General features: G+C 32.6%; 1 protein-coding gene across 3 annotated transcripts in view; it reads right to left on the bottom strand.

The window, feature by feature from the left end:
- LOC139512638 (ral guanine nucleotide dissociation stimulator-like 1) overlaps window positions 1–19,078 on the bottom strand; it is a 41,817-nt gene extending 22,739 nt beyond the window's left edge. Inside the window, exons 1-2 of one of the 3 annotated variants that reach the window (XM_071300394.1) lie at window positions 18,911–19,078; window positions 80–172 (exon numbers count right to left, since the gene is read on the bottom strand). In XM_071300394.1, coding sequence (XP_071156495.1) covers window positions 80–172; window positions 18,911–18,937 — 120 coding nt within the window. In that variant the 5' untranslated portion in view covers window positions 18,938–19,078. Of the gene's footprint in view, window positions 1–79; window positions 173–3,067; window positions 4,219–6,492; window positions 6,801–18,910 lie in introns of those variants that run through there. The other 2 variants (XM_071300393.1, XM_071300395.1) reach the window with 2 other exon arrangements.

Raw genomic sequence — 19,078 nt, 5'->3', positions numbered from 1 at the left:
GTTGTTGAGACTTCTTTGGACAATTTAAAATATTGTTACTTTTTAATTGAGTAAAATTATAATAAATAATGAAATTTACCGCACAGAATGAGTGGTATGTGATTTTCTTGAGATAAACACTGTACACTGCTCCTTCTTCTCTCTCTTCACGCCAAAAACGTGTAATGTCATCCTGAAATATAGTTTACAACATAGCTTTTAACCAATGCAAGAGACTAATTTGGTTTTAACTGTACAGTTATATATAATTAGACCTCAACACTCAGACCTCCGTCACCTGTTTATGAAGTTGACCCTCTGGATAAAACAAAACTCACCCTATAAAAGAGGTGACCTTTTAATTGTGGAGGTTTAAAATGCAAATGTTCATATATTACTACTGAATGACTAGAAGAGGCTAACCAGACGAGACACTACAAATTATTTTATTTTTATGGATACCAATTTTTATGGATTGAAGAAAACTTGCATTTTCATGGATATTTGATTTTGTAATTTTTCTGAGGTCTGCATAAATAAAGCTTTTGACATTGAAATTCTAGGTTCCTGGGTTACCACATAATCCATGAAAATTACCATCCAATGAATAATAATGAATCCCCAGTAGATTTTTGCTTAATAGATGTGACCTTTATGGCAGGTTTAACTGTATTCTTAAGTTAAATAGACCTGTGAATTAAACTAATTGTGTCTTACTGCAAGGATCAAAACTGATGGTAAAATAAAGGCCCACAGAAACCCAAATGTAACTTTTAAGTTGTAGGTGTTATATCTCAATATTCAAATACAACACACTAAAACAAATTAAATGGAACTTTAATTTCTATTTACATTATGTTTTAATTAATTTTTAGTGATTTTCAAGAGAAAGAAGATTTTCTACATATTACATTAAAATTTATTTCCATAGACACTTATATGTACCATATGTATCAAGGTTCTCCTTGGCAGCTTTTTATTAATTGGTATATTGCCAAAACAATCTGCATTAAGTAAAAAGCATAATAGGAAACTCACAAAATCATAATTGGTATCAGTTGCTTGATAAGCTCTCAAAAAGATGATTTTTTAAGTATGAAGTCAATGTATGACCAAATTTGTTATCAGAACACTCATTTGTAGAAACTTCCAAATAAATATATCTCTTCCACTTGAAATGAGCACTTCGGAATAAGATCAATAACTAAATAATACAAAATAAACTGTTGTCCTAGGAATGCATGATACACCTTTCTTTTGCATATTGAAATTGTTGCAAGAATAAAATGAAATATCAAAGCAGTAGCGGATCCTTTTGAACGATCAATGCATTAGAATGGGGACATGCCATGATGTAGTTGGATCCCCCTTTGTCCTGGGTTAGGAACCCCCTTTTTAAAATGGCTCCGCTCCTACAAAGGGTTTCTAGTCTGAATTTGATTAAATATGTATTGTTGAAGGCTGTACAGTGACCTCTTGTGAAGAGTTGTTTCACTGACAATCATACCACATCTTCTTTTTTATATGTAGACAAAGATGTATTAACATAACCTAGTGCATATAAATATTGCCTAGGAGATGGTAGTTACAAATTTTAGCTTTGGAAAATTTGTATAGTAAGAAGGTTAAGGTTCTTACTATACAAATCCTTGGAAAATCAGACCAGAAAATTTAACACTGTGTGCTAATGAAATTATGACTGTCTTTATATGTGGTCTTGTTTTTTCTGGGGTGGGGGAATTAGAGTGAAGATACTAACAGCTAAGGGAGAAATCTAAAACCACAAGTCAGAGATAAGAGCCTACACTATTTTTCAATAAACTGAATCAATTACAATTAACATAAAACTGGTAAAGTAAACAAGTGCATTAAAAAGTAATTACACAATGAGTTAGATTCTTGTCTGTGTATATAGTTTAAGTGTTTGTGTAGGAGTAACTCACTTTACACACAGGTGTAAAATCTTTTGTATGAATAAAAATTTATAGGAAAACATGGGTTGACTCATATAAAATTAGACATAGGTATTTGTACCTAATAATACTTGTATTATATTAATTTAAATAACAAACTGTGTGTAGACGTATTATGTATCAATTTTCAAAATACATCACCTTCCTCAGTTTAAATTGATTTTTTTTTGGAAGAAAAGTTTGTTTCCAGTTTTGGGAAAAATAATAAATTGTTTCTGATCCTGAGAAAAAAATGTTTGTCTCACCCTCAGCTGGCACTATATGTAATGCTAAAATCAAAAGAAAAAAATTGTTTTCGACTTCTCATTTGTCCAGAAAAAAATCCATAGCCCCCCTCCCCCCCCGAAAATCAAATGGTTGCTGCCTTATTGAAAATTCTAAATTTTTTTAATGATATTTTATAATGGATACCACAAAAATAAGAAATGACATTTTACTAATTGTGATATAATTGTTTAAAGTATTATGCATTTCCAATCACAATTTTGTCAATTTTTCAACGATCACAAAAATAAATGCACACAAAAATTTCTGAATTTACAGTATATTAAATTAGTCAAGATTGTTGTACAGAAAACTAACTAAACCAAATAATGTTGATGCTCTCTTTCATAATTATTGTAATCTATGTATATATGTCATCTAATTGTTCTGTGATAAAGGGTGGATTATTATACACCCACATAATATGCAAATTAAAGTGATAAACTTATGTTAAGTGGATGGTTAACTTTTACTACCATATTACTTTATTCAAAGAAAGACTGTAACACGTCACAAATGATTATTTTTGCCACAGGCACAGGTCATATGCTTACTAAAGAAATTGATTGTATATAGAGTTTCTTTGTCATGAATGCATAAAAAGACCTGTTTCTAAATGCTGACTAACAATGCCAAGAGAACAGTAAATACATAAAAAAAAAAGGTTCTATCCTCTCCTCCCCGTTCCCTGACCCTAACCTATCATTGTCTATATATTATTAACTTGATTTCAACCTAGCAAAATATCTAAATTCTGCATATAAATAGATAAACATGAAAAAACATATTAAGATGTCAAGGGGGATCTAATCCCTACCCAAGTCATTTTAAATCTACTGAAATAAACTTACCAATGTCATTTTATCCAACTTACAAACAACGTCAACAATGTATTGGTATTTTTATTTACTCTGTGGTTGTTTGTGCATGTGACTTTCAAGTGTCAAATTGTCGTTCTCCCTTCTCAGGAAGTTTCAACAAATTAAATTTGTTTCATTTTATCATATAAATTCCCCCATTTGATATAGTGTTATTGAATATATCCACTTCACACAGATTATTTTTCCCACTTCTAATTTCGGCTAAATATCACTAAAATCATAAATCCTTAGTATTAGTGTAATAAATCACTACAGTACTTCCTAATTTTTTATTTCCAAAAAATATTGTAATCTGACACAGGGAAACCCTCAATTTTTTGGCTTGTCTTTATAATTCCTTGTTTAAAAATAGACATCATTTATATGAATGTTCTTTAAAGATGTTAAAAAATCTTTCTTGTCAATATATATATGAATACTTGAATTTCATATTTTCAATCTGTATTTCATTATCATGTTCTGAAAAAATGATCTATCTTGATCCTTCCACGTATGGAAGCTAAGCCAGCAGTTTTTAGATAGATAATTATTTAGTAATCAAAGAATCTCAAAGTTGCATCTGACGTAAAAGAAGTTGAATTACTAAAACACTGATACAAGATATGATAAGTATTAATCCAGACAAAAACAATCAACTATATAACATCACATTCCAGCTATAAAACATCCTATAAACTGTTGTTTTTTTCCTTTAATTTTGCAAACGATGTCACTAGTTATATCCAAACAAGAAAAATATCCCATACATTCTCCAAATATTATCATAAAGCACTTTCAATGACTTTCAACTTGAAAATCTCTTCAGTTATTCAAAAGATCATTCAAGAGTTAACTTCTCATGTGTAAGTTTTCATCAAATATTCATCTCTTCAACTATCACATGTTTTTAAAAATTACTCCATGAAATAACTAATAACACTGGTTAAGATGAGAAATTCTTACAACACAAATTTGTAAAATGAAAAATAGCTAATGTTCTATAATTCTTAGAACAGAATACAAATTGAAAAGCCATAAATTGTAATGAAGTTAGTGAGAAACTAGACACATCCACTGGTTGATCATCCCTTCAAACTTATCTGTTTTGATGCATCAAGATAAATACTGATTACTGACCTACTGTGTACATGGTACTGCTTGTTTATAATGTAGATATAAACATATACTAAATTACCTCTAATGAACGTATTGTAAGAGTTGGTGGAGGGAGATAAGGGGCCTGTGTTCATTGTAATTTATTTGTGTACTATAATTTAATACTTTTGTGATATTCATTGATGTTAAGGAAACCTAAAGCAGGTTTTTAAATAGCCAAGGCAGTAAATAAATAACACATCAAATCAGATTCATACCTTTTTGGTGACCAAAATAGTTGAAATTTTGAAAGTTGACAAGAAGAAAGATCACACAAGCCATTTTTACAAGCTTACGATAAGCTGAAAAGTGTTAACATTGACTCAACACATGTGCAGCAGAATTAATACCTTGTACATGCTTTTATTAACAGCAATCAATCTTTTAAATTCTATGGCATCATTTTAAACAGAAAATCCACCTTTTGTGGACACACATATGACATAAATATTTCCACAGATTTAACAGTTATTTGGCAGAACTTTGCAGTATGGACAAACAAAAAAAATATTAATACTAAGCTTGACTAAGTTAAGGCAAGTGTGGAAAAATTAGTACAGTGTATGTTTTTATCAGTTATGACATGGATATACCAAAGAATAACAAAACTAATCATTTGAAAAAATGTCGTCTTTCCAGACCAAAATATAAGTCCATGAAAACAATATTTTTACTTGACCCCTTTGGACCACATTTTTTGGTAAAACCACAATATTTATTGGCAGTGCAAAACTTTCTTATGTCAATATGTTAGCCTAATGCAAAACTATCAGTTAACCTTGTTTTCAAAATTCCAATAGGGAACATATTTTATATAATTGTATCAATAAATCAATTTTTTATTGGTTTATTGATACAATTATATATCAGTTTACCAGAAAAATGTATTGCACAAGTACCATTGCATCCAATATTTGGAGATGGAGACATCTAAACATACATATACCTCATAGGCAACACTTATTGATGAAGGAAGAAGGAATAGATAGGGTCAGCATGAAAGCACACTTATTGTGGATATTTTTAGAAATCAATTCAAGCTGTACATCATCGAAAAGGTTGCATTAATAGTCTGATATATATCCAACCAGCACATATTCATGACACGAATGTTTCACAAATTCTAAATTACTATCAAGTAATTGCAATGTTTGATATTTTAACTCATCAACAGCTAATTGAAGGCTAAAAGGAGAAAAAAAAAGAACACATTTCCTTTAATAACAACAAAATATTTCTAAATTTTTCTATTCAATGATTTTGTCAAGTTATTTTTTTTTCTTTAAAACCAGTGGACACTACTGCATCAATGTTAGTAGAGCTAGCCACATGCTATAGGTAGCTACATGTAGGATTTTCACTAATATCATTATATGTTTTTTTTTTGCCAAATGTTTGAGATTTATAGAATGATTTCACTTTGAAGTTTTAGTCTTTTCAGTAATGGCAACCTGTTTAAAGTTATTTGGGTAAATTAATTTTCAAACTATTTTTAAAGTAGGTCACAATATCCCAACTGTTTCTATTGTAGATGAAATTTATGGATTTTCTATAAATTTTTTAAATTATGGTCAAATTTTCAGTTTGACAATTTGTTTTCCTTTTCCTAGGAATTCTATTTTTTCTTGTAATAGAATCAAATGTTTTATATTTAGTAGTCGAGTTGATGTATAATGACTGTTTACTTCTAAGTTGACCATTACTTTTTAAAGAGATCAAATGCTATATTTTCCTAAAGACTTTTTTCTGCAATGGATCCTGTTGAAACAAAATTGGTACAAGTAAAACAAAAAAACTTTTTTTAAAAACTAAATAAAGTATAAGTTATAAAAATCATATAATTAGTAAATTCAGAAACTTTGTGTGTACTCATTATTGCAATTGTTTAATATTAGACAACATAATTATTTTGAGAGATATAATGTATTATGATTTCAGGAAATGCTTTAAGCAAATGAAGCTATCATAATCCAAATTTGAAATGGAACTTTTGTTTTTGTAAAACATGTTTAAATGTCACTTTTGCCAAAAATACATCTACATGTATGTCTCGCCTTCAGCAATTTTTTTCATAATTCTGTGTAAATCAAAGTAAATAAATCACATTGATATTGCATGTGTAATCTGACTTATATTATTTTAACATCTAAACATTATGATACCCTATTCAGTGTTTATAAAAAGAAAAAAAAATCTCTTGAACACCTAAGTTTTATTCACTACCAAATTTAAGAGTAAAAGATAATTGAAATATAGTTTACCTTTAAAGTAGGAGAATGATTCCTTACACACATTAGCAATACTTTCATCATCTCTAACATATCTCTGAATACTCTAACACATATATAACTGTCAATACTTAAAATGCAGCCAAAATTTTACACACATAATGCAGCAGTTGGTTAAAACATGTAGCCAAAAATTCTTTATTCACACCTACATATACATAATAATTAATGAAGTAGGTAATTGTCCTTGAGGTGAGAGGCTTTTTAAAAGTAAATGGGATTTAAGCTGTCAATAACTCCTACAGTTTTGTCATCAATCAAACGCTATAATATTCACAGGTATCTTTTGTAAAATGATTTATAATTTGATAGATGCTTCAATAATCACTAGGTATTTCACAAACCAGTGTATTGACTGTAAGGCTATTTTTTACAACTTCATGTGAAAATTTCACTGTTTAATAAGATGTAGACCCTGGTTTGTTTATACCTGTGTATGAATATTCTAAAATAAATAAATGCATATATATTTTTTGTTTTGTTTACTTATAAGTTTAGTTTGTAATCGTAATAAACATGGTAAAAATTTTAACTATGAAATCATAAAATTATTCAAAACTGAGCGAATCTAAAATAAACACATGCTGTAGACTACTTCTCCAATTTTATAAATGTTAGATCAATGTATGCATATAATCTGTCACATTGATAACCACATGAAATTTATATTTTTCTATCATGCCTTGTGGCAATATTGTTTACATATATTTCATAAGGTCATGTCAGATTAACATTTGGAATTTACTGAGTATTCTAAATGTTCTAAGACCTCAAATAAAATGTTATAGTAGTGTTTTCTTTCATGTTACAATGTGTACCTAATTATACAATAACTTGTCTGAAACAAAACTAGAGTGCACATGCTGAAATGTCTCACCTACTAATTCGACCATGAATATTATTTTATCAATCTTTTAGATAAAAGTAAAAAGTAAAAACGAACCTAACATGGTCAATGATTCACGGAAAAAATGATGTCAGTTACAAATTGTACATACACTTAATAGTTATCCCAAGATGATGCGGTGTGTCAGTGTAAGATCAACCCGATGGCCGGAGGCCAGAGGGTGATCTTACACTGACACACCAAGTCCGAGTGGGATAACTATTTTACATCCCAGCTGTTTTAGATTAGACGAAGAACCATTTACAATTCATAAAATCTAGTTTAGAACGCCACACAACCATTATCATACACTTTATACATTACTATAGGATTAATACCCTTTTTTGACCCCCGAACACGATGAGTAGATATCAAACAATGTCAACTCGCCCCACTGGCCAATCGGCCCAATCTATATCGCCACTTTATGAAAAAAATTGCCCCACTCTTGTTTACCGACTCGCCCCACTTTGGAAAAAGTGTAAAATCAAACTGAACAATCACTGACAACTCACTTATTAACGAAAAGGGCTTAAACCCCACTGAATAAAGGTCTGCCAACTCGTCCCACTTATAAAAATATCTTGCTTCCTTTAAGTATGTTAAATTACGGACAGTTTGTATCAAGTCGTCCTGGTGTAGTGGTTGTGTCGTGGCTTGATATGCTAAAGGTCTTGAGTTCGAATCCCAGCATATACACTGGATTTTTTCTACGTGAATTTCGATAGATAGTCTTTTCCGTATAATTGTATATTTAATTATAAGTTTTATAGTGGATTTGACATTCCCGCCAAAATGTTACAGAACAAAGGAAAGCATGCATAACAAAGAACCTCAAACTGGGGTGATCTGGTAGGGGTGATCCGGCTCAGATCACCCCTGTAAGAACAAAGGAGCTGGGATGTAACTTTCAATCAATGCAGACACAAAATACATTTGTCCTTTAACTCATAACAAAGACAAGAAAATACTTAAGGCTTTTCTACCTCAGGCATAGATTACCTTAGCTGAATTTGGCAAACTTTTAGGAATTTTGGTCCTCAATGCTCTTCTACTTCGTACTTTATTTGGCCTTTTTAACTTTTTTGGATTCAAGCGTCACTGATGAGTCTTTTGTAGACGAAACGCGCGTCTGGCGTATATTATACAAAATTTAGTCCTAGTATCTATGATGAGTTTATTTACCTCAAAGACTTGATGCTGATGATAAGCAATGAATCATTATATATAATTATTAGCTTAATTTTGTAATTTACAGTTTTTCTCTGTATATAACAAGTATCAAAGTTTAAAAGTCATTAAACATTTGTTCAAGAGCATTTTTTTTTTTAATTAATGCTAAGCCTTGAAAATTGTAAATTTTGCAAAGTACATGTATGCAGAATTTCAATTAAAAAATACATGTGTTTTAGAACAGAAGACTGTTACATTTAGATGTAACAGATAAGTATCACTCATTTGAGGAATACATTGTAGATATTCATTTAAGGAACTATTCCCCATTTAATGAATTGTCCCAAACCTGCTTAAGTCTAGTAGCTCTGGGAAAATTGCTTTATAGGTGACTGGACCATGAACTAGGAGACAGGTTCTAGAAATAGCTGTCAAAGTGATATGAACTGATAGCATTGTAACTCTATAGAAAATATCTATGATCTATCACAAGTAGTTCATATCGAATTATCAGCCTGATACGACTGCAGTGGTCGAACCCTGAACAGTGGGGGCAAATTTGGATACAATATTCAAGCTTGATAGTTGATTAACTGTCTGAATTTTGATTGTGATAAAATTTTTGACATAATAAATATATAAAAGAAGATGTGGTATGATTGACAATGAGACAACTGTCCACAAGAGACCAAAATGATAAAGGTTTCTGACACGAAATAAATGTGGTCAAAGATCTTACAAATCTATTGAGCATTACTGCGCAATTGAAGATTTCTTCTTTAAACTTTTCAAAAATTTGAAATTTTAAAAATTGAAAAATATTAAGTCCATTAAAAAAATTGAGAAAAAAAATCCCCCCACCCCAAACTTTTGGAAACCCCCCTTGGAGCAGTTACCCTAAGACTCATTCCCTGTGTAGTATGGAACCTTGTATTAAATTTCAGAGAGATCCATTCACTTAAACACAAGTTATTGTCTGGAAAATAGAAAAATGCTTGTTTTTGCCCCTTTTTTGGCCCCTAATTCCTACAAGTTTAGGGCAATTGTCCCCAAACACAATTCCAGCCTTACCTTTGTGATATGGAACCTTGTGGTACAATGTCAGAGAGATCCATACACTTACTTACACACAAGTTATTGTGTGGAAATTACAAAAAATGTTGTTTTTTCCCCCATTTTTGGCCCTTAGTACCTAAACTGTTGGCCCCATAACCCCGTAAATGAAGTTACCTTCTACTTGATGTATTAAACATTGTGGTACAATTTCAGAGCAATCAAAATACTTATACACAAGTTATTATCCTGAAACTAGAAAAATGCTTGTTTTTGGCCACTTTTGTGCCCCTAATTCCTTAATGGTTGGGACTATCATCCCCAAAATCAATCCCAACCTTCCTTTTGAGGTATTTAACCTTCTACAATATTTCATAGAAATCCATTCACTTAAACTAAAGTTATTGTCCGGAAGCCAATGTGTCTTTAGACAACGACATCATACCATTATAAATATGATCCCAAAAAAATGGGCATTTGTATAAAAAGGAAACAAAAAATTCAACACTTTTTTCATTTGTAAAGGAGCATAGATACGCATGTAACCCAAAGTGTAAAAGTGACATCACCAAAATTCCAACTTGATCTGCGTTTTATGGTTAATAAGTATTGTGTATAAGTTTCATAACATCTTGTTGAGGCAAACTCAAATTCAAAGTTATGGAACGAAAACCAATTTTGGGAAATACATTGTAAAGGACGATCATGTACAGATGTCATGAACATGGGTTAAACTCAATGCCCCCTTCACTACAGTGGGGGCAGAAAAATTTCAAAATAACAAGAATTCTGTGAGTATTGCATGGCAATACATAGTCCCCTACCAGTTAAAAAAAATCATTGTAATGGAACGAAATTCTAACTTGATCTATACGGTAACTTGTCATGGTGTAAACTACATAAAATAAAAGACACAAGAGTGCACACGCTGAAATGTCTCGCCTTCTTTACCAATCATTGATATTATGTTGATAGTTCTAAATATAAAGCTTTATAACTACTGTCACATAAACTTAACCAAGAAAACTAAAAACCTTGACAAATGAACCATGAAAATGAGGTCAAGGTCAAATGAACCAAGCCAGGCAGGCATTTACAGCTAACAATTCTTCCATAGAACAAATATTGTTGACCTATTGCTTAAAGTTTAAGAAAAACAGACCAAAACACAAAATCTTAACACTGAGCAATGAACTGTGAAAATGAGGTCAAGGTCAAATAAAACCTGCGCAACTGACATAAAGATCATAAAATATTTCCATACACCAAATATAGTTGACCTATTGCAATAAGTAATAGAAAAAAGACCAAAACTCCAAAACTTAACTTTGACCACTGAACCATGAAAATGAGGTCAAGGTCAGATGACACCTGCCAGCTAGACATGTACACCTTACAATCATTCCATACACCAAATATAGTTGACCTCTTGCATACAGTATAAGAAAAACAGACCAAAACACAAAAACTTTACTATAACCACAGAACCATGAAAATGAGGTCAAGGTCAGATGACACCTGCCAGTTGGACATGTACACCTTACAGTCCTTCCCTACACCGAATATACTAGACCTATTGCTTATAGTATCTGAGATATGGACTTGACCACCAAAACTTAACCTTGTTCACTGATCCATGAAATGAGGTCGAGGTCAAGTGAAAACTGTCTGACGGGCATGGGGACCTTGCAAGGTACGCACATACCAAATATAGTTATCCTATTACTTATAATAAGCAGTCTGGGGTACTACTTAAACAAGTGATTTCAGAATCACTTCTTCAAGTGATTTTGGCTGTGAAATATTAAAAAAAAAATCTATAAATAGACACAGACTTTTTAAAATCACTGAAACAAGTAATTTGACAAGATCACTTTAATAAGTGTTTATAACTTTTTCTTGATATTTTTCTCACAAGCTTTGATTTTTTATTGGTAAAAAGAAAAGAATTCCATTGAAAAAACAACTATGTACAACTAGAAATTGTCTTTTGCTTGATAAGTCTGTCAGTTTTTACAATTTATTCAAAATATGCATTTTCTGGAATAATTTGTAGATCAGGACATACATGTAACCTTGAAGTATGTCATTCTAATTCTAAAACAAGAGAGCACACGCTGAAATGTCTCGCCTTCTATACTAATCATTGATATTATGTTGATAGTCCTAAGTATAAAGCTAAGCTTTATTACAACTGTCACATAAACTTAACATTAACCAAGATAACTAAACAAAGATCAATGAACCTTGAAAATGAGGTCAAGGTCAGATGAAACATGCCAGGCAGACATGTACAGCTAACAATGCTTCTATACAACATATATAGTTGACCCATTACTTATAGTTTAAGAAAAATAGACCAAAACACAAAAACTTAACACTGTGCAATGAACCATGAAAATAAGGTCACAGTCAAATTAAACCTGTGCGACTGACATAAAGATCATAAAATATTTCCATACACCAAATATAGTTGACCTATGGCATATAGTAATAGATAAAAAGACCAAAACTCAAAAACTTAACTTTGACCACTGAACCATGAAAATGAGGTCAGGGTCACATGACATCTGCCCACTAGACATGTACACCTTACAATCATTCCATACAACTAATATAGTAGACCTATTGCATATAGTATGAGAAAAACAGACCAAAACACAAAAATTTAACTATAACCACTGAACCATGAAAATGAGGTCAAGGTCAGATGACACCTGCCAGTTGGACATGTACACCTTACAGTCCTTCCATACACCGAATATACTAGCCCTATTGCTTATAGTATCTGAGATATGGACTTGACCACCAAAACTTAACCTTGTTCACTGATCCATGAAATGAGGTCGAGGTCAAGTGAAAACTGTCTGACAGACATGAGGACCTTGCAAGGTACACACATATCAAATATAGTTATCCTATTACTTATAATAAGAGAGAATTCAACATTACAAAAAATTTGAACTTTTTTTTCAAGTGGTCACTGAACCATGAAAATGAGGTCAAGGACATTGGACATGTGACTGACGGAAACTTCGTAACATGAAGCATCTATATACAAAGTATGAAGCATCCAGGTCTTCCACCTTCTAAAATATAAAGCCTTTAAGAAGTTAGCTAACGCCGCCGCCGCCGCCGCCGCCGCCGGATCACTATCCCTATGTCGAGCTTTCTGCAACAAAAGTTGCAGGCTCGACAAAAAACCAATCTGGTTACCTAATATTGTTGACCTTTGTCTGATAGTCAGAGTAGTTAATGTATATTTGATAACAGAAAATTCCCAATGGTACTTTTATAAGCTTTAGCGCACTAACTTACTGCCCAAGCGCACTGGTGAAGTTAATATCCATAGAAAAAGGGATAATTGATCTATGTGGGAAAATTATAGAAAAGTTTGTGAAAATATGGAAAATCAATGAAATAAGCATTTGAAGATCAAAGGAAACACCAAAATCACGTAAATAGGTGATAACTGAATTTATCAAATCTCTGAAATAGGTGATAATGAAATCACTTGTTTAAGTAGCACCCCTGACTGATAAGAGAGAATTTAACATTACAAAAAATCTTAACTTTTTTTTCAAGTAGTCACTGAACCATGAAAATGAGGTCAAGGACATTGGACATGTGACTGAAGGAAACTTCATAACATGAGGCATCTAGGTCTTCAACTTTCTAAAATATTGAGCTTTTAAGAAGTTAGCTAACCGCCGCCACCGGGTCACTATCCCTATGTCGAGAATTCTGCATCAAAAGTTGCAGGCTCAACAAAACATACCACTTAATCAATCAAACACTCACTAAAGATAAGGAAAAAAATCCAAATTGTCATTTATCTTACTATTAAGTATTTTACAAATCTTTTAAAGAATGAGTTATTTCCCTTTGAACAGAAATCTAGTAATCAATAGGTATTTCATTAACAATTTAATTTAAAATTCTAGGGAAAGGGCTTTAACTGAACAAGGAGAAAAGCTGAAATAGTAAAAATCGAACTTGACCTGTTATTTGTCATGATAAAACAATACACCAAATATCAAATCAATATCTTCAAGCATGAAGAAAAAAAGTCTGGAAAACTAATTTGCTGGACTGACTGATGGACAGACAGACAGACAGATGGACAGAGTACAACCTAAAGTCCCCTTCGACTTCGTTGGCAGGGGACTAAAAATCATTCATTCTTCTATCAAGGCATTAGCATGTAATGTATTTATATTTCACGAACATTGGTTTTATACAAATTTGAGATATTGCAGGAAATCTTTTCCAATATGAGAACCAACAAGTTTAAATTTTAATCTGTTAATTAAATGATTACTTTGGAATATTGTTAAATTTTAAGGAGAAATTTGAACCCTAACAAACATTTGTCTTAAAAAGGAGTGAAAAATTGCTCATCTTTATTAAACTGCTAAAATAAGATTAACACTAGTGATGTCAAATTAAACATTTTTACCTAAATGGTTTCTCTGAAAACCTTATAGATATAGGAAGATGTGGTAAGAGTGCCAATGAGACAGCTCTCTATCCAAATAACAATTTATAAAAGTAAAGCATTATAGTTCAATGTATGACCATTTAAACTGCTATGAATTTAAATGTTCAAAGAAAATGTACCATAAGGATGACTGTTGTAATGAAATATGGTCACTTTTGATCTTCTTTAGACATGTAAATCATTTACCAAGTGGGGCTTCTTTTTGGCTGTGTTGGATGTATTGATTCATGTTTAGTCAGAAAGGGGACATAACATATGTAAATCTGATGGCTCATAAAAATAGAATGTTTGCCTGGTGCAAGGCTCAAGTTTTATCACTATCAAAAATCCCCTGAACTTCCAGGACCATTCTATATGTTTGACCCTCCATCCTGGAAGACCCCTATTGCAGGAAATGTTAATTTGTTGGGTTTTTTTGTGTGTTTTCCACTTGTCATTTAAGTTTACAAATATATCAATAATATAAAATATAAACTGAATTTTTTTCGTACATTGTACAGCAGAAGTGTATTAGTGTTGATCAAAGTATAGTGGTACAAATAAATGCAAAGCACAGCTGCTATTATAAAATTGTCTAGGGAAAACACTGGTACATGTGTCTTATTAACACTCTGTAATTCTAAAAAAAACATTAACTCAATTTCTCCATTATTTATAATTTATAGTATTTCCCAATTTTTTTCTGTTCGTCATACAGGTCTGGTCATAAAACTCTCGAGCACGATTTTTGTACTCAAGAATCAACCAATCAAACTACCGGATTTTGTGTTTCGAGCACTAATTAAAGTACTCCGAGTACTGAGTAAAGTTTTCTGACCAAGAGCCCAAATATTGTGTTCATGGGACATAGATGCCCCCCTAGTAAGTATGCACGAGTCAATGATTTTGTCAAAGAAAAACAATTTAAGATAAGATAAGATATTTCTATTCCAATTAATCTAAGGTGCATTTTTTACATAATCTTTGGGATTTATCTACATAGGTTTTAGCATATCTATCTGTCTCTACTTTTAGGGGATGTGCACTTATTCTGATCTTGCCCAGTGCTTGTCTATCTTTAAATTCTTTTAAATGCAGATATTTTTCTGTACCAAAAAAAAAATAATTTAAAAATATGTCAACAGTTTACCTGATTTAACAGTATTTTCTCTAAATTCTTTCCAATGGTTATGAAAACTTGTACATAATTTTTTCTGAACTTTAGTACATAAACGGCCAATGTTCACTTACAACAACTAGAGTGCAGAACCTGCAAATTTGCCAAATTTTCTATTTAACAACATAACTGGACCATTGCAAAAGCAACTCCACCCATATTAAAATTGAAAACCAAATAAATACTTTGTGAAGCATGACATGTTAACCATGGGTGTTGAAAAATTATACCAGGCGCCAAAGTCATTAGAATTCTATTTACAAACATGGGACTATAATCATACTGATAGTATACATCTTATCGCTATTTGGAAATCTGTGACAGTTGACCTGAGAAACTGTGCAGCTTGAACTATTGACATGATTGATGTCATATAACAATCACTTTTCCATTGTGGAGTCAGGTATTTTGTATTCTGATGTCAAAATTTTACAGGAACATTTGTGATGTCCTGCAGTATAAGTAGCAGACAAATAGTGATAAGGTGTATAAAGATCCCATGTCAAACACCAGTAACCTAATCATGCTAATCCAAACTAGATATCATTGAGATGGGAGCCATCTCTGTGGGCCCCGCTGTGAATAATGTGCATTAAAAAATTGTATCTTTACCATAGGACATGGGTTTGTCAACTGAAATCAAAGTTTTTGACCTTGACCTTTGACCTAGGAAGTTGTAAATAAATTATGACACACCCTTTGGTGTAGGTTTATAAACATGTCAAGTATAAACTTTGAAATGATAACGGTTCTCAAGATATAGAGCGGACACGATCTTTACCATAGGACACAGGGTTGTCAACTGAAACCAAAGTTTTTGACCTTGACCTTTGACCAAGGAAGTTGTACATAAATTATGACATACCCTCTGATATTGGTTTATATACATTTCAGGTATGAACTTTAAAATGATAACGGTTCTCAAGATATAGAGCAGACACAATCTTTACCATAGGACATGGGGTTGTCAACTGAAACCAAAGTTTTTGACCTTGAACTTTGCCCTAGGCAGTCGTTCATAAATTATGACACACCCTCTGGTGTTTGTTCATATACATGTCAAGTATAAACTTTGAAATCATAACGGTTCTCAAGAAATAGAGCGGACACGATCTTCACCACAGGACACAGGGTTGTCAACTGAAACCAAAGTTTTTTTTACCTTGACCTTTGACCTAGGAATTCGAAGTTGTACATACATCATGACACACCCTCTGGTGGTGGTTAATAAACATGTAAAGTATAAAGTATGAAATCATAATGGTTCTCTAGATATGGAGCGAACACGAAGTTATTACAAAGTGTTACGGACGGACGGACGGACAGACTGATCACTATAGGGCGACCCGCCTTTGGCGGGGCCCTAATAATTATGACGTCTTACAGTGTCACCTCAACGCATCAAAGCATAAGTTGGTTAAGGTGGTACCTATCACTACAGGGAGATAACTCTGTAAAGTCAGCTAAACGTTTTAATTATGTTGTGTTGTAAAAGGAATATTAAAAGCTTCTCAATGATCAAAATTGGTGTTTGTCAAACTGCTATATAACCAGTGTAATTTTTCTGACAAAACAGTTGGTTCAAACTTTTTGAAATTTTTATATTTTTGTTAAAGGGTCAAAGTAAGAACTTTGACAAAATTTTATGAAAATTAAACAAGCCAACTTAATTTAAGTGCAAGTGTTGGGTACCACCTTAAGAGCTCTACAGAGCTCATGTTTACCTTGTTGAATCGTACATATCATGCCAGACTCTAAATAAAATTTACTTACATTGTACTTACTTACTTAAAGCAAAAAATAAAGTAGCCTTTCAAGACTCATTTTCATTTCAGACTCATAGCCCAACTAATCGTGAAGAGCCCTATTCAAAGTGGGTCTCATTGGGATCTAAGCGTGATGCAGGATTGCCGATTTTTTGTAAGCGAGAAACGTGAAAATCAAAATATTGTGTCATGAAAATGGGAAATGAGGTCTTGCGGGACCTGGGAAATGACAAAAAAAATGAGAATTGCTTACACACATACATGTAGTGTAAGCGAGATACGGGAATCTAACAAAACAGTAAGCGGGATCCGAGATCGGAACCCCCCCCCCCAATGATACTCCCTTCAAAGTCTGTAAGTTGGCACCAGAAGCGACAAAGCAGCACATCTATTTTGGATGGGCAAATATCTACTTTTTGATATGGGACAAGCTCCACTGCACCCCATGCTTGTCTGGCAAAACAGTCGTAGGGCGTGAGAGTAATCTCAGACTACACTGGGAAGGCTAAATGAAAATTATAGGCGGCTGTACATTTTTAACATGCGTTCGGCAAAGCCAGAAGCCCTACCAAGCTTAAGCTTGGTGCCTTACGGCAGGGGGTCTGGGGGCTGCTTAAGGCCCCCATAAGCTCTGGCATAAAAAGAGCAAAATCCTGCATTCTCGCAATCTCCTGGTACCTAATTTCATCTTTCAAATGACCATTTTTTATGTTTGAAATTAAAGAAAGAAAAAAAATCTCTAAGAAATTTCATTTTTTTTTATGTAAAAAGTTCGTTTTCTATTTTCTTTACCTTATGCTTAAAATTCATTTGCTATAAACTTTATACAACAGCAGAAGGTCACCAACAGGTCTTTAATGTAGCGAGAAATTCCCGCACCCAGAGGCGCCCTTCAGCTGGCCCCTGTACCTGTATTTAAATCATACAATTATTTCTCAAGCATTGACAGAAAAATTGATATATCCTCCGATTTTCTCCTTTTTTTTGTAAACTGTTCATTAAGTCGGACACATAAATCATTGGGAAATTATTTTTTTGTGGTCGAGTCTGCAATATTCTTCTTTAGTTTTTAACCTTGATTCTCTGAACACCACATGGGCTTAGAAAAATGAACTTTAAAAGATACTGTTTTCCAGATTCTGAACAACATGCTCTACTACACTTTCTTGTATTTGACAGATATTATTCCATAACATAAGATTGTCATCCTATCTGATTGTCTTCACGTTCTAAAAGCCAGAACCAACGAGTTAACAACCATCGGAACGTCTCTATTTTTATCATTCAATGACCACCGGAACGTCTCTCTTGTTATCTTTGAAAAGAAACGATGCATTCTGGCTTTAAAATAGAAAACCAATCAGTGACCTGAATTCGTGTGAACTATATTTAGCCCAAGGTAAACACTGACTTTCATCCTTGTTTATCATGACTGCGACTTTGCGACAATACGTCTCTCGGCTGCCTGTAAACATTTGCAAAAAGATTTTTTTTTCTTTTTGAATTTATATATTTGTCAGTGAAGTAGCCTGCACTTGAAGCCACATTAAACGGCGGAAATCCGCTGTCTACCTGCTTCTTGGGAAAGCCTTGCACCCAAACCTTCACAGTGTTCAGCCAAGTTCAGGTAGCATCTCCCCCTTATAAGTTATTATAATTGAAAGTTGTATGTTAATGTCTTGATAGAAACCTGTATTGATTGGTTGCTTCCTGTCCAAACTTTTAAGTTATATCAGTGTTTACAGTTACACCACTGGTACAGACACAGTGACATATATGATATAATACGAAAAATTATGAAAACATTGTACAGACGGTCATGATTAAACAGTGTTTAACAACTTATAATGATTTACCTGGCCTTCTTGGCGTCCTAAGGCCATTCCTTAGACATCATTCTAAAACTGCATGTTGTAGAGGAATTCAAAGTTCCACATACTTTACATTTTAAACGATAAACTTCAACTTAATTTTTGGTCCAGCAGATGCTCTACAACCTACTTCCGGTTCATGGTAATAATTAA

This window comes from Mytilus edulis, chromosome 2 (assembly GCF_963676685.1).
Source record: "Mytilus edulis chromosome 2, xbMytEdul2.2, whole genome shotgun sequence".
NCBI lineage: Eukaryota > Metazoa > Mollusca > Bivalvia > Mytilida > Mytilidae > Mytilus > Mytilus edulis.
Note: the sequence above shows the minus strand (reverse complement) of the source record. Positions and strands in the feature narration are given on the sequence as shown.